We start from the raw sequence: 24,512 nt of genomic DNA on the forward strand, positions 1-24,512 counted from the left end.
GCCATAGAAAGTTTCAATTTCATGATTTCATCCTCAAGTGCATGCACTACCCTCAGCCTCATTCATCCCTGCTTATTACAAGTCCGTTAAATAACGTACAAACATTCCATCGTGGAGTTTAATGATGGACTAGAAAAGGCTCAACACTTCATAATTCTTCTGTACATTTGAATTGCAAATTATTCAACATTTCAGTTATAAGCGACTACAATACACCATTCATTAGTCACCATTTTCTTCTATACAAAAGAAAAGAATGAAGAATAAAGAATCACAACAGTCTGCAACAATGGTTGCTTAATATCTCGAGCTTCAGCTTGTTAAGTGTCGATATTTTGTGGTTAAGAGCATGCAATTTCTTGTCATTATTAAGCACATCAGTAGCCATCATCAAAGTAAAGAAAACCCTTAGTGTTACTAGACTAAACAAAGGGGTAAGACTTTAAATTTCTTTAACCCTCTCCCTAGGATCCACTCTCCAATATACCCAGGGACATTACAAACAGGGCAAACTAATTTTAAATATATAGTGCAAAACTTCAAAATATAGTAACTCCCAACCCTCATTGCACATCAGCCTAAGTTATTATCCACAACATTATGTAACTCCCAATTCCATCCAATTTGCATCACATAGACAAACTTATATTGTAGTTAGCAGCTTCAAGAAAAAAAAGAAAAAAAAGAGGCAGAACTTCTAGTCTCTCAGGAGTCATCATTATTTTCCCCGCATATATCCAAATATTTGGCATGCATACACAAAAAATCATATATACACAGGGCATATATATATATATATATATATATATATATATATATATATATATGCATACAACAGCACAACCTATTTTCTGAAAAATAAATATTTATTTAACACCCACTTTCCCCTTCTTCTCATTCCCACTGCACCTCCTCAACAACACATCATATTTTATACACTCCACTACAACACCCAGATCAAAAACTCTAGTCCAGAAAATCAACTCACCAAAATGATCTTCTTATAGATCAGATCAGAAGTCTCTTTAAATTGAAAGACACATTTAATCTGAAATTGGTTTTTATATATTTCCTAAATTGAAGGCTAGAAAAAAATAAAATAAATCATTGATGTAATCAACTGAGCATTTGAGACCCATAAATAAATACAAAAAAGTGATATGAATAAAATCAACTGAGGATGATGGGAGTCAGGCACCGTGGATCAGAATGATACAAACCACGTCAAGCACAACCCCTTCATTAGAAATATCGAACAAAACATTGATGTAAAAATACAAACCCTAGGCCCTAAGACAGCAACCCTTCTGCTGGAAACCCAGTACAAACCCTAACCCTAACACCTCATAATTAACCCACCTAATCAGATAAATCACCAAGTGTTTTTCCTTACATTGGATTAGTTTTTTTCGGGGCTTGTAGAGAAAGCTTCCACGATCCAACCACCATAGAGAGCGAGCAAGAGAGACTTAGTTAGAGAGTGAGAAACACAGAGAGAGAGAGCTGCGATACATTTTTTTTTTTTTTGTTGGGTCTGTGAGAGAGATGGAAGAGACTAGAGAGACCCAAGTCTGCAAGAGGCTCCAGGTTCGAGCGAGAGAAAAGAGGGACTGAGGGAGGCAGATGGTGAACAGTCCTATGCAAGAGAGAGAACGTCGTGTTATATATCTTTGGAAAGAACGACCTCCTTTTTTGTGTGTAATTCGGGTATCTGTTAATAACTGTGTGTTTTTTAAATAGTTTGAGTATTTCCGTTTCCAATTCGCAAACTAAACGGTTCGAGCTATTTCGTGTTGGTAAAGCATAATTAATATTCGGCCGGCTTTTTTGTTCAGTCCTATCTAAGAGTAATAAGGGAAAGATTTCACCTCTATCTCTGTCTGGCTTGGCCACCGGGGTTAGCACAACCCTACCACGGGAGTGAAACATGGTCTCTGCTCTGTGAGATGCTCTGTTTTGATGTGATGATGATGCTCAGGTTATGTTATGCCAAAGTACTCTGGGTTTTACTTGTCTTAAAACCATCGCTCTGGTACTTTTGAAAACATGTTTTGTTCTACATGATAACTCTGAAAAATATTTTGTTCTGCATACTGTACTTTGTAAATACTCATGTTTGGACGCTAGCATATGTCCTCTGCTTACTGAGTTGTTGATAACTCACCCCTTATCTCCACAACATTTTTCAGATCAACGGAGGTTCAAGAATAGGAAGCATAGGTAAGGCTTTGTGAGCATAGTATTTTAAATACAAAGAGGGTACTTGTTCTTGGAGAATTTTTATTGAATATTTTCATTTTGCTCCGTTGACTTAGTACTTTGGGAAGTTGGCATGTATTTTGAGACTTCGTCGTATTCTTAATTCTTTATTTTGGAGTAAATGGTTTAAAGTAATGAGGTCTATGAGTAATTGAGGAATTTGAGTTTATATTTGTACTGTGAGATATGAATTTAAGTGTTAAGAGGTAACTCTCTGACCCATTCGGGTCCGGGGAGTTACACCAAGACTCCAAAAAAATCCGTAGAAGTGGACTGGCGCTAAGAGTTAAAATATATTTATTTATAGAGAGAGAATGTCGTACGAGTTTCAAGTTATTTGACGTCTGCTGAAATTACTTGTTTTTCAGAGAAGAGTCGTGCTATGGAGGCTGAGAATGGCAAGGAACGTAAACCGATTCTCATGGCTGCTGTTACTACCCAATCATTCACCAATAACTCTGGAGAGCAACCCCAAGTAGCCCTCGACTGTAATACACCAGAGAGCAACGACAATTCATTGATCACAACGAATAATATTGGAGCTGCTCATGATCTAGGGTTTCCTGCTGATCTCGATGATGAGTCAAACAATTTCAACAGCAACAGCAAGATTAAGGATCAAGGATTTTTTTCCAAGCCTCCCGGGTACAGATTCCTTCCAACAGATGAAGAGCTCATCATCTTTTACTTGGAGAAGAAAGTATGGAACCAGCCCCTGCCAATTAACAAGATCGTGGAGGTTAACCTATATGCATATAATCCAGATTTTCTTGCAGGTAGGTAGTACTGATCTTGTTCAAACATCCTGTTTCTTTCTTGGTATTCTTTAATGGTTTTAGCTGTTTGGAACTTGATCTTTTCCAATGAAATTGGTTTGAACATAACTTTTCATGATATAAAGTTTCTTGTTTGCGAATTATTTATAATCTGAATGTGAGAATCATGGTAGATATTGTGCAGATACCTTAATTTTCATGATGTGCTTCTTTTTCTTGGAACTAATATTCCTTATGTCAACCATCTTCTTCCTTCCATGTCGAATGCACTTAGCAAAACTGGAGGGGAATAAATATATGAAATTAAACAAATATTCTTGTTTAGCTTCAATTTTGTTTAATTCATCACGTTGGATGGAGTTTCATTTCGTTTGACTGAATTAAATCATGTGCAATTAAACAAGTAGAACTAATTATCTTTCTTGTGAGTGCATATTCATGTGGTGCATACAGTCATGACATTCGATACTTTGAGCTTAAATTAAGACTATTTCATATTAAAGATAAGAAGTTACTATGAAAGTAACACTTGAATTTCTTCCATTCACAGCAAAATACAAGGATTATCAAGAAGATCAGTTGTACATTTTCACCCCAAGAGATCGAAAGTATCAAAATGGAAGACGGCCAAATCGAGCTGCTGGTGATGGATATTGGAAAGCCACCGGAGCTGACAGAAAAATCAAATCCAATGGAACAATAGTTGGGTATAGGAAGGCATTGGTTTTTTATATAGGAAAGGCTCCAAAGGGTAAAAAGACCGACTGGATTATGCACGAATTTAGAGTCAAGGATTCACCCTGTAGCGAAAGAGGCTCAAATGGCATGAGGGTATGTAGGTTTTCATCCTTTTACTAATTAATATATATGTTCGTTTTAAGACACTTCATTCTATTCTCAAAAACTGACCATGATCAGCACTAAATTTTGTACTATGCAGTTGGATGACTGGGTCTTATGCAGGATTTATAAAAAAGTTGTTAAATCAATCAAAATTCAAATTGAAGATAATGCTCCTGTGATGGTTGGTTCAACTTCACTGCTAGATGATCATGATGGGAGGGATGATGAGATGAATTTTGGAAATCTCGAAGCTGCCGCTATTGCTGATGTTGAAGTACCAATAATAGGTGCCTGGGATAATATGCCGACCACCACGGCCAGTACCTTCCAAAACGGGTTCCAGCAGCCAGAATTTGATGCTCAATGCAGTAATGCTCATGCTCTCGATACTGGGGCTACTTTCAATGGCTACTTCAATTATGCAAGTCCTCATGATCTTCCTGCCACGATGGTTCCACCAATTGGGTGGTCCAATTGGGTGTATAATTCCACAGATCAGAGAGTCTTTGGGTCTAACTATCCAAATGAACCGAGTTAATTCCAAGAGGATCTGTTGATGAGTTTGCCATCTCAATTGGATCCTAGTAGTTATAGCTTTTACCAAGAGTCGTATGTACATCTTCCCGGTAGTGTTCCAAATAATAATCCTGTTGATAGAGATGGCAGGGAAGAGTCTGACGACTAATCTTTAATTTGTTGAGAGAACTTAAGTATTAGTTTATATAAGATGATGATCTAGCTAGTTTTGGCAGCTTAATTTATGTACTGGCTTGACATTTTCTACCGGATTTATGGTGATGGTTTTTATTAATTCCTAATAAAACTTCGATCAATATTATCATTAACCCTATGTGGCAAAGATGAATGATCTTCAATATCGATCCAAGTACTATATAGAGCTTTCAGGGTTGACAATAATTGATATATATGTTAATTTTAAGTGATTTTGTTATTTTCATGTTTCTTCAATATTCATATGTATGTGTTTCTAAAACCGGTGTATAGGTAGCACACCTACTACTACTAAAGTGCCTATATGGCATAATTTAATTTATGAAATAAATTTTAAAATTTAAATCTTACAAATCAAATTTTACCATTTAAGAAAAACCTATAATCCTTGGATGTGATCATAATTTATAAGATTCAGATTTTTAAAATTTCAACCGCAAATTAAATATTCTTGCTAAATTATATTGAGTTTTTCTTTATATATCTAATTTCATCTTCCTCGTTCTTTCCCTATATTTACTAGAAAATTTTGAACACACACACACACACATTTATTTGTTGATCATAGCAGCTCGTAATTGCTAGCTTGTTTCATTTATATAATATTTATATAATTTGAATGTTAAGAAATGAATTAATTAAACTATTTTGAAGTTTATACGAAACTTAGAATATAAAAAATTATTGTGTCAAAAACACAAAAAAGAAAAAAATAGAAAAAAATTATATATTTCACAAACTGTATAATATATATATAAATGGTAAAATATAAGCCTAATATATTTTACAGTTACACGCCTAGTATGTAGAACAAATTAGGATTCAATAAAAAGGAGTCTAATCCGATGTTTCGTCCTTGATGGCTATAAATTTGTATATTACCAAAAATTATTTATTAGATATCTTATAATTATGCAGCATTTCTTGCAGCAGCTTGGAAAAAGAATGGTGCAGGAATAAATGCAAAGAAAAAGTTCATGAACCATACGAAGTCTTCTTTGAAAAACAGGAAGATACATTGTTGGTTTGAAAAAGCAATCTATAGTACTTATAATTTTATGCACAATCATGTATATATATACGTACTAATCTGATAGTTATTTATTAGATATCTTATAATTATGTAGCATTTCTTGCAGCTTGGACAAAACATGAAGGATTGTGAACATACGGGAATAAATGCAAAGAAAATGTTCATGAAGCAGGCGAAGCCTTCTTCGAAAAACAGGAGGATATATTAATGTTGGTTTGAAAATGCAATCTATAGTAATTATAATTTTACGCACAATGTATATATATACGTACAAATTAATGTGACAATTATTGAAATGGTGAAGATTTTAAAATTACTTGAAATTCAAATAGGAAAAAAGTAAAAATTAGGGACAGATTTCAGTATATATAATATTATCGCGTAAATATATGTGTACGTACATGATGTAAATTGTAATACTACTCAAAAGTATGCATGCCTAATGGTATTGTTGGTCTTTCAAAGTACTATGCCTAATATAAGAATTACTGAGTCAGCCAGAATTGTGGCATGTCTATGCATGTTGATTTGCTTTTTGTATTCAATCACTTTTCTTGTGCGCATAGCAAAAGCATAAATGATTTCTAACTCATCTTTGAAGGAAGAGTCATATAGAAGGTGATCAAGTTCAAGAATATGTTCTACATGAGAAGATAATAGATATAGGGCCTAGCTATTTCTGAAATTAATCAAATGTAGAGTGAAAATGCTTCGATTTGCATTGACAAATACAATCATTCTAGAGTATAAGTGTTGAAAAACGTGAGAGTTAGGATCCATTGAAAAAGTGATCATTTAAAAAATTCAACTGTTGTTGAATATAATAGCAGTTATAAAAGGATTCTTGAGATACACAGAATGCTAACAAAAATTGTTTTCTAGTTTAATGTAAGTAACCGTTCCCCAATTATTTCAGGTTCACAGTGGTTTTCTAAGTGCATATGATTCAGTCAGGACAAGGATAATTTCTCTCGTTAAATCTACAGTTGGTCATATGTAAGTTGTTCTTTTGTTCAACTTTATCAATTCCAAGCGAAACTAATATATATCTTAATGTCACATGAGAGAAACATGTAGAGGGTTAAATCGCAAGGAACTTGATAGTTGATAGTTAATCAGCTTCATGCTGATGTTCGAAGTTTATTTTTAGTGTTTCATATTGCTTCTAGTAGCTACTAAACTAAAGAAAGCTATGATTTCTTAGAATAATTAGAAGAATATTATGTTTCAAACCATGTGTATGTACAGATTTTCCAAACTTTGTTTTAGTGGTTTGAACATATATGTAGCTCCTAGCTCATATCTTTAGGGTTTGGCTTGATATGTAGCATTAGAAGATATTGATATTTAAGTTGAATGATCAGGCTATGTTGAATAACTGACACACTGTTGTCATGCATTCTGGCTATATTAACATGTCCTATTGTGATTTTTGTTTTGGTGACAGAGATGATCTTTCTGAGCCACTGCTCAAATGGCATGTGTATGTGACTGGACATAGTTTAGGTGGAGCATTGTTTGCCATTGTTGTGGAACTTTTTCGGAACTTTTTTGGACTTTTTGTGGTGAGCAAAATACGACAAAAAGTTATTTAAGGGAGGGGACGACAACAGTGGCTACGACGTGGTGACAAAAAATCGTTGTAAATGGTTCTTTTTCGGAAGTTTTCCTACAATTTCCCATAACAACAAAAAATTTATTGAGGAAGAAATTTCTTATCAGTAAATATCCCGTTCGAATGTTTTATTGATCAATGGAACGGTAAATGTCTTTTGTCAATATTTTGGGATGAAATTTAAATTTCATCCTTAAAAGTCATTTGTTGGACAATTTTATTTCATCCTTATCAAGCATTATTTCATAAACCAATTAATGCATTTTGAGCTCAATCAGTACAATATTTTCTTTTGTGACTGGTCTGGTCTTCACTACTGCTGATACTCTCTATAGACAAACATCCAAGAGACAACAATAAGGACTCAATCTCACTGTTCATAGAAAGAGATGACTCAACTTCTACAAAAAAAAGGTCCAAAAGGCAAACTCCTTTTTTTATTTTTATTTTTACTATACAATAAGGAAAGTACTAAGATAGACGCAAAAAAGAACGGATTACATTTTGTACCAACTCCAATAAACTTTAAAATCTGTGACAACGCATGAAAGCAACACGCTTTGTCTCTTTTCTGCCACAAAAATCATATCTGAAAGATTTTATGGTGGCGATTCCGGTGATCCGGCACATGTGGCGTGGAAAGAGACAAAGCGAGATAGTTTCACCTTTTTCCACTGGATTTGTGCTGATATGCCCTCTCTAGGTAGTCCAGAGTCAGAGCTGCTATTAACGTCGAATCAAACCCATATCCCCTTGCATCAAGATTGGGTTTAATGAAGTATCTAAATTAAAACAACAAGTATGATGAAAGCGAACGTAATTATAAATCTATGCAACCAATTTTACAAACTAGTATAATTATATTTGAAAATAATGAATGAAACAGAAAATTTAGAATGATTGAACCCATAACAAATCAAATGTTTAGAATTAAGTTGTATATTGAAGTCATTACAGGACATGCATTGCTCCACTGTTATAAGACCTATTAGACATGTAAATCATAATAATAATAATAATAATAATAATAATAATAATGTTCTTATAATAGAAAATAATTTCAAATAAAATAATTGTTAATTGTTTCAGAAAACTAAATGGATATAATTGTAATTGGAATGATAAAACATAAAAATAGAGTATTAATTTGAAATTTTAAAAAGTATAATGTTTTTTAAATGAAAGTAATATTAATTTTAAAGATGTGTTCAATATGATTCATTATTATGAGAAATAATATGAAAGGATATCCTGAAGTATTAAAATATTATTCTTTAATTATAAAAATATTATTTTCTTATTGGAACAGATATATATATTATTGTTACTTTTCAAATTTTTAATTGCCATCCCGATCTTAGAAAATAAAAGCTTATTCTTGTCAAAATAAATTTTTAAAGGATAAAAAATGTTTATAGTTCTTTTAATAATAATTTTAAAAATGTATTATATTGAATAATGTTAGATACAATCATGGAGTGTGCAAACGATGAGCAATCTTTTAAAAAAATGAATACTTTATTAAAAGAATGGTGGATGTAGCACGGGAGAAGTCACCGATAAGGCCGAATGACATTTTGTTTCATACATTTCTTTTATTCTGTTAAACATTTAAAAAAATACAACATCATTACAAAATACTTCCCTAATAATTGAGTAAAAAATAAATAAATAAAATTTCGGGATCCTTTATCGGGACACGTAGAATTCTTTTTAAAAAATTAATTTTTTCATATGGGTCTTATTTTTTCGAATACTATTTTATGGTCCCAAAATTGGTTTTTAACTATTATCAAATTTTTCTAATAGACTTGTCATTAGGGGTGTAAAGTGGTCGGTCCGGACCGGAGAAACCGACCGAACCGGACCAGACCGACCAAATGCATGGTCGGTTTCGGTCCAAACACTACATAAATTTCGGTCTTCGGTCCGGATCCAGGGTGGAGATTTCTCGGACCGGACCGGACCGACCGAATAAAAAAAAATTATATATATTATTTATATAATAATTGTACAATTAACAATATAAAATTTTAAATATGTTATTAATACTTGTTAATATTCTATAAATTAACAATATTTTATATATATTTTCATCTAACCTATCACTATTAACAATATAAAATTTTAAATATGTTATTAACACTTCTTAATATTATATGAATTAACTAATATATAATATCAATTAGTTATTTATATAGTAATTATATAAATTAATAATGTAATTTTATTTAATTTATTATCATTGACCATATAAAATATTTTTTTGTTGAGTTTGTTACATAATCCACATTAATAAGTCACTTAATTTAATTTAGTATTTTAAATAATTTTTTTTATTAATTGATTTAAAAAAAAATAGGCCGGACCGAATAGATCGACCGGACCGATAACTATAGGATGTTCGGTCTGGTCTGGACCGACCAGTTTACACCCCTACTTGTCATTGTAACTAAATTTTTAAAATGGACTCTACTCGTTCATCGTATGGCCCAATGCCGCACCCAGCTCAATTTGGTACAAAGCGTACCGTTTAAAACGATCATGAGATTTCTTCGGTAGTTTTCTCTTCATCCCGAAAATCCCTCATTTTTTATCTCCGACTCCCCCTTCTCGCGACACTACCTACCCATGCACCTCAAGCCCCTTTTCTTTCTCTAGGGTTTTCATATAACCCATATAAATATCCACATATATCTCATGCCTTTGGAAACTGCCTATTTACCGTCGTTGTTGCAACCAGCCACAAGAATCACCCAGCCTCCCCTGCTTCGACGCCAACCTCCATTTCCACGCTCCCTAGTTCTCTCCTGCACGGCGAAATCCGCCAGCCCACTGCCCAGCTTGATAAGGATAAGGTCAAAACAGATTCAAACAACAAGTCGAACTCCAGGATTAGTTCAAAGCAGATTCAAAAGACATCAACTCCAAGTCCAACTCCATCCCAAAGTATTCGGATACCACCGTCTCAAGCCCAAGTTTCCAGGAGATAACATTTATCATATTGAGAATATCAAATCTTGTAACTGACTCTATCTTGTAAACAGTTTATTATTTATATACAATCTCTCGTCAGCCATTAAAGGCAGAGAGCATAACCCAGCAAATCACCTTTTGTTTTACAGCCAACGTGTGACCGCAGCAGCAAGCACCTTCATAGAACCCCCATGCAGCCGCTGCTACCTCCTTCAACCACCATCACCGAGACCCATATCGGCCTCCATCTTCGATCACGTGAAAACTAACGCCACCACCACAGCACCCGTGGCCAACCACCTTTGTGCATGACCCGCGCCACTGTAAATCTCCACCGGTAGCAACAAGCCCAGCTGTTGCACGCCGCTTCATCGCAGAAGCCCAACTCGAGTCGGCCACCGCTACTCTGCCCTGCACTTCCGGGCCCAGCCGCCGATACGCTTTGGACGTGTAGGGCTCTGTTTTTGCACGCCAAAACAGGGGAAGCATCCCCACCGTGAGCCACGTCGTTAGCCCCCTCCACTTCGACTCCACAGCCATCAGAAGACGCCGGAGGACGAGCCTCCACCTTCGGACGCTGCCCTGGTCGACGCCCAGCCCCAGACCGTCGCACGCCTCGCTGCCTCACGGTGAGTTTCCGTTCTCTCTCACGCCGAGCTCTCTCTCGGTCCCTCGCTCTTTCTACGTGAGGTCTCTCTCACTCTCTCTCTCTCCCATGCCCAGCTCGCCAGCGTATCGACCCCAACCGCCGTGCCCAGCCGCTTTCCGCCGCTCGAAACTTCTGTCGGTAAGTCCTCCGTTACTCTCCAACCGCAACGACGCTGCCTTGTTTCTGGTATAGGTGTTTAGTTGTTCAGTTCTGCTACATACAAGCAGAAATTGTACCTGTATGCGCACCCCTCTGACACCGCGTCAGCACTTATTTTATTTTCAAAATAAAAAAACGCAAAATGGAGGAAGAAGAAAGGGAAAACAGACTTTTCATTTCTTTCTTTTTTTATCTCATGATTTCGAAAAAGCTGAGTTTTGGATTGGCTTCTCTCTTGCTTTCATTTCTTTTACAGTTTCGTCCATCATCTCTTTGTTTCATTTCTTTACAGTTTCATCCATCATAAGTTACAGAATTTCATACCAAACTGATGATCATGTTAGAAACCTTGCTGCATTTTTCTCACATGGTTTCTTTCCGAAAGAGAATTAGAAACATGTAAGAAAATAATTTCAGAAGTCAAATAGAACAATGAAATAACCAGGAAAACTTGAGCACAATAATTCGACACATATGGTTAAACCACATACGTACATTGAAATCAAGAGAAATTAAACATCATTCAATATCTGATTAGATGTCCGTAATGAAACCCATCTTTTTTTGTCTTTCCAGATATTTGGCACCATATCATATATAGCATCCTTTTGTAGGTGAAGCCCATATTCCACCCCAAAGACATGGACTCTTTTCTGTATTTGAAGCTAACTGAATCCTTGATCTTTCTTCAATCCTCTATCTCTCATTGATTTTCTAATTTTAGCAGCATCCTTCCATCCCCAACCTGAATATAGATTGGCAGGGCTGAGTATGCCCCGCTGTTGTCAGGCTCAATAAGAACAAATCTTTCTGCCGCAACTTTTGCTAACTCCACATTTTTGTGAACCTACAACTTTTGCTAAATTCCTGAGAGAAAGGGCTTAGGGTTTGTTTTCATCGAGTGGAGGAGGAAGGGGAACACTGATCTTGAGGGGAGGAGGAAGAAATCTAATAAAGGGAAGTCGTCGCATTTTGCCACCATGGCTGGCGTGCACGGGGCCCTTCCCCTTCACGCCTGCGAATAGACTTTTTCTTCGTTGTTCCCGTAAACTTCTGTGGGTTTAGTAAATATTTTGAGTGATAATTAGAGTTTTACCCTTTTAGCCAAATGTTTCTTGAACAAGTGTTTCCGGTAGGGCATGTTTTTCCACGGGGCTACGAAAGTTTTCAATAAACATTTTAGTACAAAATTATATTAGTTATTATTAATGTTTTGGTAGGAGTTGTTAAGTGGGAAAAATGATAAATTTAAAAAGTGATAGTATTTTAGAGCCGAGAGAAATTGTAGGTTTTGAGGTATTAAAATAGGTATTTCAGGTTTAGATATTGAAAATTGAAATGCGTAGATTGAAAATTTATGGAAGTTACGTGATTATTTTATAGGTGACGATTGATTTTCGTTTAGTACTGCTGTGGAGGATTTCTGATAAGCCAAATTTTGTCATGTTGTCTTTGAAATCTGAAAAAGTGCGATATTGTGAATCTGAAAAATTGTGCATTGATTTAGAAAGATGCTCCGAGTTTTGTTTTTGTTTTCAGTATGTGAGAATGATCGATTATGTTTTGATACTCTGTTTTGTTTTGATATGGCATGTGAAAACCTTTGGCATGGTTTATTGAAAGACACATTTAATCTGAAATTGGTTTTTATATATTTCCTAAATTGAAGGCTAGAAAAAAATAAAATAAATCATTGATGTAATCAACTGAGCATTTGAGACCCATAAATAAATACAAAAAAGTGATATGCATAAAATCAACTGAGGATGATGGGAGTCAGGCATAGTGGATCAGAATGATGCAAACCACGTCAAGCACAACCCCTTCATTAGAAATATCGAACAAAACATTGATGTAAAAATACAAACCCTAGGCCCTAAGACAGCAACCCTTCTGCTGGAAACCCAGTACAAACCCTAACCCTAACACCTCATAATTAACCCACCTAATCAGATAAATCACCAAGTGTTTTTCCTTACATTGGATTAGTTTTTTTCGGGGCTTGTAGAGAAAGCTTCCACGATCCAACCACCATAGAGAGCGAGCAAGAGAGACTGAGTTAGAGAGTGAGAAACACAGAGAGAGAGAGCTGCGATACATTTTTTTTTTTTTTTGTTGGGTCTGTGAGAGAGATGGAAGAGACTAGAGAGAGCCAAGTCTGCAAGAGGCTCCAGGTTCGAGCGAGAGAAAAGAGGGATTGAGGGAGGCAGATGGTGAACAGTCCTATGCAAGAGAGAGAACGTCGTGTTATATATCTTTGGAAAAAACGACCTCCTTTTTTGTGTGTAATTCGGGTATCTGTTAATAACTGTGTGTTTTTTAAATAGTTTGAGTATTTCCGTTTCCAATTCGCAAACTAAACGGTTTGAGCAATTTCGGGTCGGTAAAGCATAATTAATATTCGGCCGGCTTTTTTGTTCAGTCCTATCTAAGAGTAATAAGGGAAAGATTTCACCTCTATCTCTGTCTGGCTTGGCCACCGGGGTTAGCACAACCCTACCACGGGAGTGAAACATGGTCTCTGCTCTGTGAGATGCTTTGTTTTGATGTGATGATGATGCTCAGGTTATGTTATGCCAAAGTACTCTGGGTTTTACTTGTCTTAAAACCATCGCTCTGGTACTTTTGAAAACATGTTTTGTTCTGCATGATAACTCTGAAAAATATTTTGTTCTACATACTCTACTTTGTAAATACTCATGTTTGGAGGCTAGCATATGTCCTCTGCTTACTGAGTTGTTGATAACTCACCCCTTATCTCCACAACATTTTTCAGATATTTTAGATGCTTCTACGGAGGTTCAAGAATAGGAAGCATGGGTAAGCCCTTGTGAGCATAGTATTTTAAATACAAAGAGGGTACTTGTTCTTGGAGAATTTTTATTGAATATTTTCATTTTGCTCCGTTGACTTAGTACTTTGGGATGTTGGCATGTATTTTGAGACTTCGTCGTATTCTTAATTCTTTATTTTGGAGTAAATGGTTTAAAGCAATGAGGTCTATGAGTAATTGAGGAATTTGAGTTTATATTTGTACAGTGAGATATGAATTTAAGTGTTAAGAGGTAACTCTCTGACCCATCCGGGTCCAGGGAGTTACACCAAGACTCCAAAAAAATCTGTAGAAGTGGACTGGCGCTAAGAGTTAAAATATATTTATTTATAGAGAGAGAATGTCGTACGAGTTTCAAGTTATTTGACGTATGCTGAAATTACTTGTTTTTCAGAGAAGAGTCGTGCTATGGAGGCTGAGAATGGCAAGGAACGTAAACCGATTCTCATGGCTGCTGTTACTACCCAATCATTCACCAATAACTCTGGAGAGCAACCCCAAGTAGCCCTCGACTGTAATACACCAGAGAGCAACGACAATTCATTGATCACAACGAATAATATTGGAGCTGCTCATGATCTAGGGTTTCCTGCTGATCTCGATGATGAGTCAAACAATTTCAACAGCAACAGCAAGATTAAGGATCAAGGATTTTTTTCCAAGCCTCCCGGGTACAGATTCCTTCCAACAGATGAAGAGCTCATCATCTTTTACTTGGAGAAGAAAGTATGGAACCAGCCCCTGCCAATTAACAAGATCGTGGAGGTTAACCTATATGCATATAATCCAGATTTTCTTGCAGGTAGGTAGTACTGATCTTGTTCAAACATCCTGTTTCTTTCTTGGTATTCTTTAATGGTTTTAGCTGTTTGGAACTTGATCTTTTCCAATGAAATTGGTTTGAACATAACTTTGCATGATATAAAGTTTCTTGTTTGCGAATTATTTATAATCTGAATGTGAGAATCATGGTAGATATTGTGCAGATACCTTAATTTTCTTGATGTGCTTCTTTTTCTTGGAACTAATATTCCTTATGTCAACCATCTTCTTCTTTCCATGTCGAATGCACTTAGCAAAACTGGAAGGGAATAAATATATGAAATTAAACAAATATTCATGTTTAGCTTCAATTTTGTTTAATTCATCACGTTGGATGGAGTTTCATTTCGTTTGACTGAATTAAATCATGTGCAATTAAACAAGTAGAACTAATTATCTTTCTTGTGAGTGCATATTCATGTGGTGCATACAGTCATGACATTCGATACTTTGAGCTTAAATTAAGACTATTTCATATTAAAGATAAGAAGTTACTATGAAAGTAACACTTGAATTTCTTCCATTAACAGCAAAATACAAGGATTATCAAGAAGATCAGTTGTACATTTTCACCCCAAGAGATCGAAAGTATCAAAATGGAAGACGGCCAAATCGAGCTACTGGTGATGGATATTGGAAAGCCACCGGAGCTGACAGAAAAATCAAATCCAATGGAACAATAGTTGGGTATCGGAAGGCATTGGTTTTTTATATAGGAAAGGCTCCAAAGGGTAAAAAGACCGACTGGATTATGCACGAATTTAGAGTCAAGGATTCACCCTGTAGCGAAAGAGGCTCAAATGGCATGAGGGTATGTAGGTTTTCATCCTTTTACTAATTAATATATATGTTCATTTTAAGACTCTTCATTCTATTCTCAAAAACTGACCATGATCAGCACTAAATCTTGTACTATGCAGTTGGATGACTGGGTCTTATGCAGGATTTATAAAAAAGCTGTTAAATCAATCAAAATTCAAATTGAAGATAATGCTCCTGTGATGGTTGGTTCAACTTCACTGCTAGATGATCATGATGGGAGGGATGATGAGATGAATTTTGGAAATCTCGAAGCTGCCGCTATTGCTGATGTTGAAGTACCAATAATAGGTGCCTGGGATAATATGCTGACCACCACGGCCAGTACCTTCCAAAACGGGTTCCAGCAGCCAGAATTTGATGCTCAATGCAGTAATGCTCATGCTCTCGATACTGGGGCTACTTTCAATGGCTACTTCAATTATGCAAGTCCTCATGATCTTCCTGCCACGATGGTTCCACCAATTGGGTGGTCCAACTGGGTGTATAATTCCACAGATCAGAGAGTCTTTGGGTCTAACTATCCAAATGAACCGAGTGAATTCCAAGAGGATCTGTTGATGAGTTTGCCATCTCAATTGGATCCTAGTAGTTATAGCTTTTACCAAGAGTCGTATGTACATCTTCCCGGTAGTGTTCCAAATAATAATCCTGTTGATAGAGATGGCAGTGAAGAGTCTGACGACTAATCTTTAATTTGTTGAGAGAACTTAAGTATTAGTTTATATAAGATGATGATCTAGCTAGTTTTGGCAGCTTAATTTATGTACTGGCTTGACATTTTCTACCGGATTTATGGAGATGGTTTTTATTAATTCCTAATAAAACTTCGATCAATATTATCATTAACCCTATGTGGCAAAGATGAATGATCTTCAATATCGATCCAAGTACTATATAGAGCTTTCAGGGTTGACAATAATTGATATATATGTTAATTTTAAGTGATTTTGTTATTTTCATGTTTCATCAATATTCATATGTATGTGTTTCTAAAACCGGTGTATAGGTAGCACACCTACTACTACTAAAGTGCCTATATGACATAATTTAATTTATGAAATAAATTTTAAAATTTAAATCTTACAAATCAAATTTTACCATTTAAGAAAAACCTATAATCCTTGGATGTGATCATAATTTATAAGATTCAGATTTTTAAAATTTCAACCGCAAATTAAATATTCTTGCTAAATTATATTGAGTTTTTCTTTATATATCTAATTTCATCTGCCTCGTTCTTTCCCTATATTTACTAGAAAATTTTGAACACACACACACACATTTATTTGTTGATCATAGCAGCTCGTAATTGCTAGCTTGTTTCATTTATATAATATTTATATAATTTGAATGTTAAGAAATGAATTAATTAAACTATTTTGAAGTTTATACGAAACTTAGAATATAAAAAATTATTGTGTCAAAAACACAAAAAAGAAAAAAATAGAAAAAAATTATATATTTCACATACTGTATAATATATATATAAATGGTAAAATATTAGCCTAATATATTTTACAGTTACACGCCTAGTATGTAGAACAAATTAGGATTCAATAAAAAGGAGTCTAATCCGATGTTTCGTCCTTGATGGCTATAAATTTGTATATTACCAAAAATTATTTATTAGATATCTTATAATTATGCAGCATTTCTTGCAGCAGCTTGGAAAAAGAATGGTGCAGGAATAAATGCAAAGAAAAAGTTCATGAACCATACGAAGTCTTCTTTGAAAAACAGGAAGATACATTGTTGGTTTGAAAATGCAATCTATAGTACTTATAATTTTATGCACAATCATGCATATATATACGTACTAATCTGATAGTTATTTATTAGATATCTTATAATTATGTAGCATTTCTTGCAGCTTGGACAAAACATGAAGGATTGTGAACATACGGGAATAAATGCAAAGAAAATGTTCATGAAGCATGCGAAGCCTTCTTCGAAAAACAGGAGGATATATTAATGTTGGTTTGAAAATGCAATCTATAGTAATTATAATTTTACGCACAATGTATATATATACGTACAAATTAATGTGACAATTATTGAAATGGTGAAGATTTTAAAATTACTTGAAATTCAAATAGGAAAAAAGTAAAAATTAGGGACAGATTTCAGTATATATAATATTATCGCGTAAATATATGTGTACGTACATGATGTAAATTGTAATACTACTCAAAAGTATGCATGCCTAATGGTATTGTTGGTCTTTCAAAGTACTATGCCTAATATAAGAATTACTGAGTCAGCCAGAATTGTGGCATGTCCATGCATGTTGATTTGCTTTTTGTATTCAATCACTTTTCTTGTGCGCATAGCAAAAGCATAAATGATTTCTAACTCATCTTTGGAGGAAGAGTCATATAGAAGGTGATCAAGTTCAAGAATATGTTCTACATGAGAAGATAATAGATATAGGGCCTAGCTATTTCTGAAATTAATCAAATGTAGAGTGAAAATGCTTCGATTTGCATTGACAAATACAATCATTCTAGAGTATAAGTGTTGAAAAACGTGAGAGTTAGGATCCATTGAAAAAGTGATCATTTAAAAAATTCAACTGTTGTTGAATATAATAGCAGTTATAAAAGGATTCTTGAGATACACAGAATGCTAACAAAAATTGTTTTCTAGTTTAATGTAAGTAACCGTTAGCCAATTATTTCAGGTTCACAGTGGTTTTCTAAGTGCATATGATTCAGTCAGGACAAGGATAATTTCTCTCGTTAAATCTACAGTTGGTCATATGTAAGTTGTTCTTTTGTTCAACTTTATCAATTCCAAGCGAAACTAATATATATCTTAATGTCACATGAGAGAAACATGTAGAGGTTAAATCGCAAGGAACTTGATAGTTGATAGTTAATCAGCTTCATGCTGATGTTCGAAGTTTATTTTTAGTGTTTCATATTGCTTCTAGTAGCTACTAAACTAAAGAAAGCTATGATTTCTTAGAATAATTAGAAGAATATTATGTTTCAAACCATGTGTATGTACAGATTTTCCAAACTTTGTTTTAGTGGTTTGAACATATATGTAGCTCCTAGCTCATATCTTTAGGGTTTGGCTTGATATGTAGCATTAGAAGATATTGATATTTAAGTTGAATGATCAGGCTATGTTGAATAACTGACACACAGTTGTCATGCATTCTGGCTATATTAGCATGTCCTATTGTGATTTTTGTTTTGGTGACAGAGATGATCTTTCTGAGCCACTGCTCAAATGGCATGTGTATGTGACTGGACATAGTTTAGGTGGAGCATTGTTTGCCATTGTTGTGGAACTTTTTCGGAACTTTTTTGGACTTTTTGTGGTGAGCAAAATACGACAAAAAGTTATTTGAGGGTGGGGACGACAACAGTGGCTACGACGTGGTGACAAAAAATCGTTGTAAATGGTTCTTTTTGGGGAGTTTTCCTACAATTTCCCATAACAACAAAAAATTTATTGAGGAAGAAATTTCTTATCAGTAAATATCCCGTTCGAATGTTTTATTGATCAATGGAACGGTAAATGTCTTTTGTCAATATTTTGGGATGAAATTTAAATTTCATCCTTAAAAGTCATTTCTTGGACAATTTTATTTCATCCTTATCAAGCATTATTTCATAAACCAATTAATGCATTTTGAGCTCAATCAGTACAATATTTTCTTTTGTGACTGGTCTGGTCTTCACTACTGTTGATACTCTCTATAGACAAACATCCAAGAGACAACAATAAGGACTCAATCTCACTGTTCATAGAAAGAGATGACTCAACTTCTACAAAAAAAAGGTCCAAAAGGCAAACTCCTTTTTTTATTTTTATTTTTATTTTTACTATACAATAAGGAAAGTACTAAGATAGACGCAAAAAAGAACGGATTACATTTTGTACCAACTCCAATAAACTTTAAAATCTGTGACAACGCATGAAAGCAACACGCTTTGTCTCTTTTCTGCCACAAAAATCATATCTGAAAGATTTTATGGTGGCGATTCCGATGATCCGGCACATGTGGCGTGGAAAGAGACAAAGCGAGATAGTTTCACATTTTTCCACTGGATTTGTGCTGATATGCCCTCTCTAGGTAGTCCAGAGTCAGAGCTGCTATTAACGTCGAATCAAACCCATATCCCCTTGCATCAAGATTGGGTTTAATGAAGTATCTAAATTAAAACAACAAGTATGATGAAAGCGAACGTAATCATAAATCTATGCAACCAATTTTACAAACTAGTATAATTATATTTGAAAATAATGAATGAAACAGAAAATTTAGAATGATTGAACCCATAACAAATCAAATGTTTAGAATTAAGTTATATATTGAGGTCATTACAGGACATGCATTGCTCCACATGTTATAAGACCTATTAGACATGTAAATCATAATAATAATAATAATAATAATAATAATAATAATAATAATAATGTTCTTATAATAGAAAATAATTTCAAATAAAATAATTGTTAATTGTTTGAGAAAACTAAATGGATATAATTGTAATTGGAATGATAAAACATAAAAATAGAGTATTAATTTGAAATTTTAAAAAGTATAATGTTTTTTAAATGAAAGTAATATTAATTTTAAAGATGTGTTCAATATGATTCATTATTATGAGAAATAATATGAAAGGATATCCTGAAGTATTAAAATATTATTCTTTAATTATAAAAATATTATTTTCTTATTGGAACAGATATATAATATTATTGTTCTTTTCAAATTTTTAATTGCCATCCCGATCTTAGAAAATAAAAGCTTATTCTTGTCAAAATAAATTTTTAAAGGATAAAAAATGTTTATAGTTCTTTTAATAATAATTTTAAAAATGTATTATATTGAATAATGCTAGATACAATCATGGAGTGTGCAAACGATGAGCAATCTTTTAAAAAAATGAATACTTTATTAAAAGAATGGTGGATGTAGCACGGGAGAAGTCACCGATAAGGCCGAATGACATTTTGTTTCATACATTTCTTTTATACTGTTAAACATTTAAAAAAATACAACATCATTACAAAATACTTCCCTAATAATTGAGTAAAAAATAAATAAATAAAATTTCGGGACCCTTTATCGGGACATGTAGAATTCTTTTTAAAAAATTAATTTTTTCATATGGGTCTTATTTTTTCGAATACTATTTTATGGTCCCAAAATTGGTTTTTAACTATTATCAAATTTTTCTAATAGACTTGTCATTAGGGGTGTAAAGTGGTCGGTCCGGACCAGAGAAACCGACCGAACCGGACCAGACCGACCAAATGCATGGTCGGTTTCGGTCCAAACACTACATAAATTTCGGTCTTCGGTCCGGATCCAGGGTGGAGATTTCTCGGACCGGACCGGACCGACCGAATAAAAAAAAATTATATATATTATTTATATAATAATTGTACAATTAACAATATAAAATTTTAAATATGTTATTAATACTTGTTAATATTCTATAAATTAACAATATTTTATATATATTTTCATCTAACCTATCACTATTAACAATATAAAATTTTAAATATGTTATTAACACTTCTTAATATTATATGAATTAACTAATATATAATATCAATTAGTTATTGATATAGTAATTATATAAATTAATAATGTAATTTTCATTTAATTTATTATCATTGACCATATAAAATATTTTTTTGTTGAGTTTGTTACATAATCCACATTAATAAGTCACTTAATTTAATTTAGTATTTTAAATAATTTTTTTTATTAATTGATTTAAAAAAAAATAGGCCGGACCGAATAGATCGACCGGACCGATAACTATAGGATGTTCGGTCTGGTCTGGACCGACCAGTTTACACCCCTACTTGTCATTGTAACTAAATTTTTAAAATGGACTCTACTCGTTCATCGTATGGCCCAATGCCGCACCCAGCTCAATTTGGTACAAAGCGTACCGTTTAAAACGATCATGAGATTTCTTCGGTAGTTTTCTCTTCATCCCGAAAATCCCTCATTTTTTATCTCCGACTCCCCCTTCGCGCGACACTACCTACCCATGCACCTCAAGCCCCTTTTCTTTCTCTAGGGTTTTCATATAACCCATATAAATATACACATATATCTCATGCCTTTGGAAACTGCCTATTTACCGTCGTTGTTGCAACCAGCCACAAGAATCACCCAGCCTCCCCTGCTTCGACGCCAACCTCCATTTCCACGCTCCCTAGTTCTCTCCTGCACGGCGAAATCCGCCAGCCCACTGCCCAGCTTGATAAGGATAAGGTCAAAACAGATTCAAACAACAAGTCGAACTCCAGGATTAGTTCAAAGCAGATTCAAAAGACATCAACTCCAAGTCCAACTCCATCCCAAAGTATTCGGATACCACCGTCTCAAGCCCAAGTTTCCAGGAGATAACATTTATCATATTGAGAATATCAAATCTTGTAACTGACTCTATCTTGTAAACAGTTTATTATTTATATACAATCTCTCGTCAGCCATTAAAGGCAGAGAGCATAACCCAGCAAATCACCTTTTGTTTTACAGCCAACGTGTGACCGCAGCAGCAAGCACCTTCATAGAACCCCCATGCAGCCGCTGCTACCTCCTTCAACCACCATCACCGAGACCCATATCGGCCTCCATCTTCGATCACGTGAAAACTAACGCCACCACCACAGCACCCGTGGCCAACCACCTTTGTGCATGACCCGCGCCACTGTAAATCTCCACCGGTAGCAACAAGCCCAGCTGTTGCACGCCGCTTCATCGCAGAAGCCCAACTCGAGTCGGCCACCGCTACTCTGCCCTGCACTTCCGGGCCCAGCCGCCGATACGCTTTGGACGTGTAGGGCTCTGTTTTTGCACGCCAAAACAGGGGAAGCATCCCCACCGTGAGCCACGTCGTTAGCCCCCTCCACTTCGACTCCACAGCCATCAGAAGACGCCGGAGGACGAGCCTCCACCTTCGGACGCTGCCCTGGTCGCCGCCCAGCCCCAGACCGTCGCACGCCTCGCTGCCTCACGGTGAGTTTCCGTTCTCTCTCACGCCGAGCTCTCTCTCGGTCCCTCGCTCTTTCTACGTGAGGTCTCTCTCACTCTCTCTCTCTCCCATGCCCAGCTCGCCAGCGTATCGACCCCAACCGCCGTGCCCAGCCGCTTTCCGCCGCTCGAAACTTCTGTCGGTAAGTCCTCCGTTACTCTCCAACCGCAACGACGCTGCCTTGTTTCTGGTATAGGTGTTTAGTTGTTCAGTTCTGCTACATACAAGCAGAAATTGTACCTGTATGCGCACCCCTCTGACACCGCGTCAGCACTTATTTTATTTTCAAAATAAAAAAACGCAAAATGGAGGAAGAAGAAAGGGAAAACAGACTTTTCATTTCTTTCTTTTTTTATCTCATGATTTCGAAAAAGCTGAGTTTTGGATTGGCTTCTCTCTTGCTTTCATTTCTTTTACAGTTTCGTCCATCATCTCTTTGTTTCATTTCTTTACAGTTTCATCCATCATAAGTTACAGAATTTCATACCAAACTGATGATCATGTTAGAAACCTTGCTGCATTTTTCTCACATGGTTTCTTTCCGAAAGAGAATTAGAAACATGTAAGAAAATAATTTCAGAAGTCAAATAGAACAATGAAATAACCAGGAAACTTGAGCACAATAATTCGACACATATGGTTAAACCACATACGTACATTGAAATCAAGAGAAATTAAACATCATTCAATATCTGATTAGATGTCCGTAATGAAACCCATCTTTTTTTGTCTTTCCAGATATTTGGCACCATATCATATATAGCATCCTTTTGTAGGTGAAGCCCATATTCCACCCCAAAGACATGGACTCTTTTCTGTATTTGAAGCTAACTGAATCCTTGATCTTTCTTCAATCCTCTATCTCTCATTGATTTTCTAATTTTAGCAGCATCCTTCCATCCCCAACCTGAATATAGATTGGCAGGGCTGAGTATGCCCCGCTGTTGTCAGGCTCAATAAGAACAAATCTTTCTGCCGCAACTTTTGCTAACTCCACATTTTTGTGAACCTACAACTTTTGCTAAATTCCTGAGAGAAAGGGCTTAGGGATTGTTTTCATCGAGTGGAGGAGGAAGGGGAACACTGATCTTGAGGGGAGGAGGAAGAAATCTAATAAAGGGAAGTCGTCGCATTTTGCCACCATGGCTGGCGTGCACGGGGCCCTTCCCCTTCACGCCTGCGAATAGACTTTTTCTTCGTTGTTCCCGTAAACTTCTGTGGGTTTAGTAAATATTTTGAGTGATAATTAGAGTTTTACCCTTTTAGCCAAATGTTTCTTGAACAAGTGTTTCCGGTAGGGCATGTTTTTCCACGGGGCTACGAAAGTTTTCAATAAACATTTTAGTACAAAATTATATTAGTTATTATTAATGTTTTGGTAGGAGTTGTTAAGTGGGAAAAATGATAAATTTAAAAAGTGATAGTATTTTAGAGCTGAGAGAAATTGTAGGTTTTGAGGTATTAAAATAGGTATTTCAGGTTTAGATATTGAAAATTGAAATGCGTAGATTGAAAATTTATGGAAGTTACGTGATTATTTTATAGGTGACGATTGATTTTCGTTTAGTACTGCTGTGGAGGATTTCTGATAAGCCAAATTTTGTCATGTTGTCTTTGAAATCTGAAAAAGTGCGATATTGTGAATCTGAAAAATTGTGCATTGATTTAGAAAGATGCTCCGAGTTTTGTTTTTGTTTTCAGTATGTGAGAATGATCGATTATGTTTTGATACTCTGTTTTGTTTTGATATGGCATGTGAAAACCTTTGGCATGGTTTATTGAAAGACACATTTAATCTGAAATTGGTTTTTATATATTTCCTAAATTGAAGGCTAGAAAAAAATAAAATAAATCATTGATGTAATCAACTGAGCATTTGAGACCCATAAATAAATACAAAAAAGTGATATGCATAAAATCAACTGAGGATGATGGGAGTCAGGCACAGTGGATCAGAATGATGCAAACCACGTCAAG

General features: G+C 35.1%; 2 protein-coding genes across 2 annotated transcripts; both read left to right on the forward strand.

Annotated features, from left to right (window-relative positions):
* Positions 1-2,507: 2,507 nt before the first annotated feature.
* Positions 2,508-4,416, forward strand: LOC121265807 (NAC domain-containing protein 72-like). The gene is made up of 3 exons (XM_041169471.1): positions 2,508-3,035; positions 3,586-3,866; positions 3,976-4,416. The coding sequence occupies exons 1-3, from the start codon at positions 2,642-2,644 to the stop codon at positions 4,414-4,416; spliced, it is 1,116 nt and encodes a 371-aa protein (XP_041025405.1). The 5' UTR covers positions 2,508-2,641.
* A 9,807-nt stretch (positions 4,417-14,223) lies between these two features.
* On the forward strand, positions 14,224-16,247 carry LOC121266428 (NAC domain-containing protein 1-like). The gene is made up of 3 exons (XM_041170245.1): positions 14,224-14,677; positions 15,228-15,508; positions 15,618-16,247. Exons 1-3 carry the CDS (start codon positions 14,284-14,286, stop codon positions 16,203-16,205), a joined length of 1,263 nt encoding a protein of 420 aa, XP_041026179.1. The 5' UTR covers positions 14,224-14,283; the 3' UTR covers positions 16,206-16,247.
* The last annotated feature ends 8,265 nt before the right edge of the window (positions 16,248-24,512 follow it).

Source organism: Juglans microcarpa x Juglans regia, chromosome 5D (assembly GCF_004785595.1).
Source record: "Juglans microcarpa x Juglans regia isolate MS1-56 chromosome 5D, Jm3101_v1.0, whole genome shotgun sequence".
NCBI classification, from domain to species: domain Eukaryota; kingdom Viridiplantae; phylum Streptophyta; class Magnoliopsida; order Fagales; family Juglandaceae; genus Juglans; species Juglans microcarpa x Juglans regia.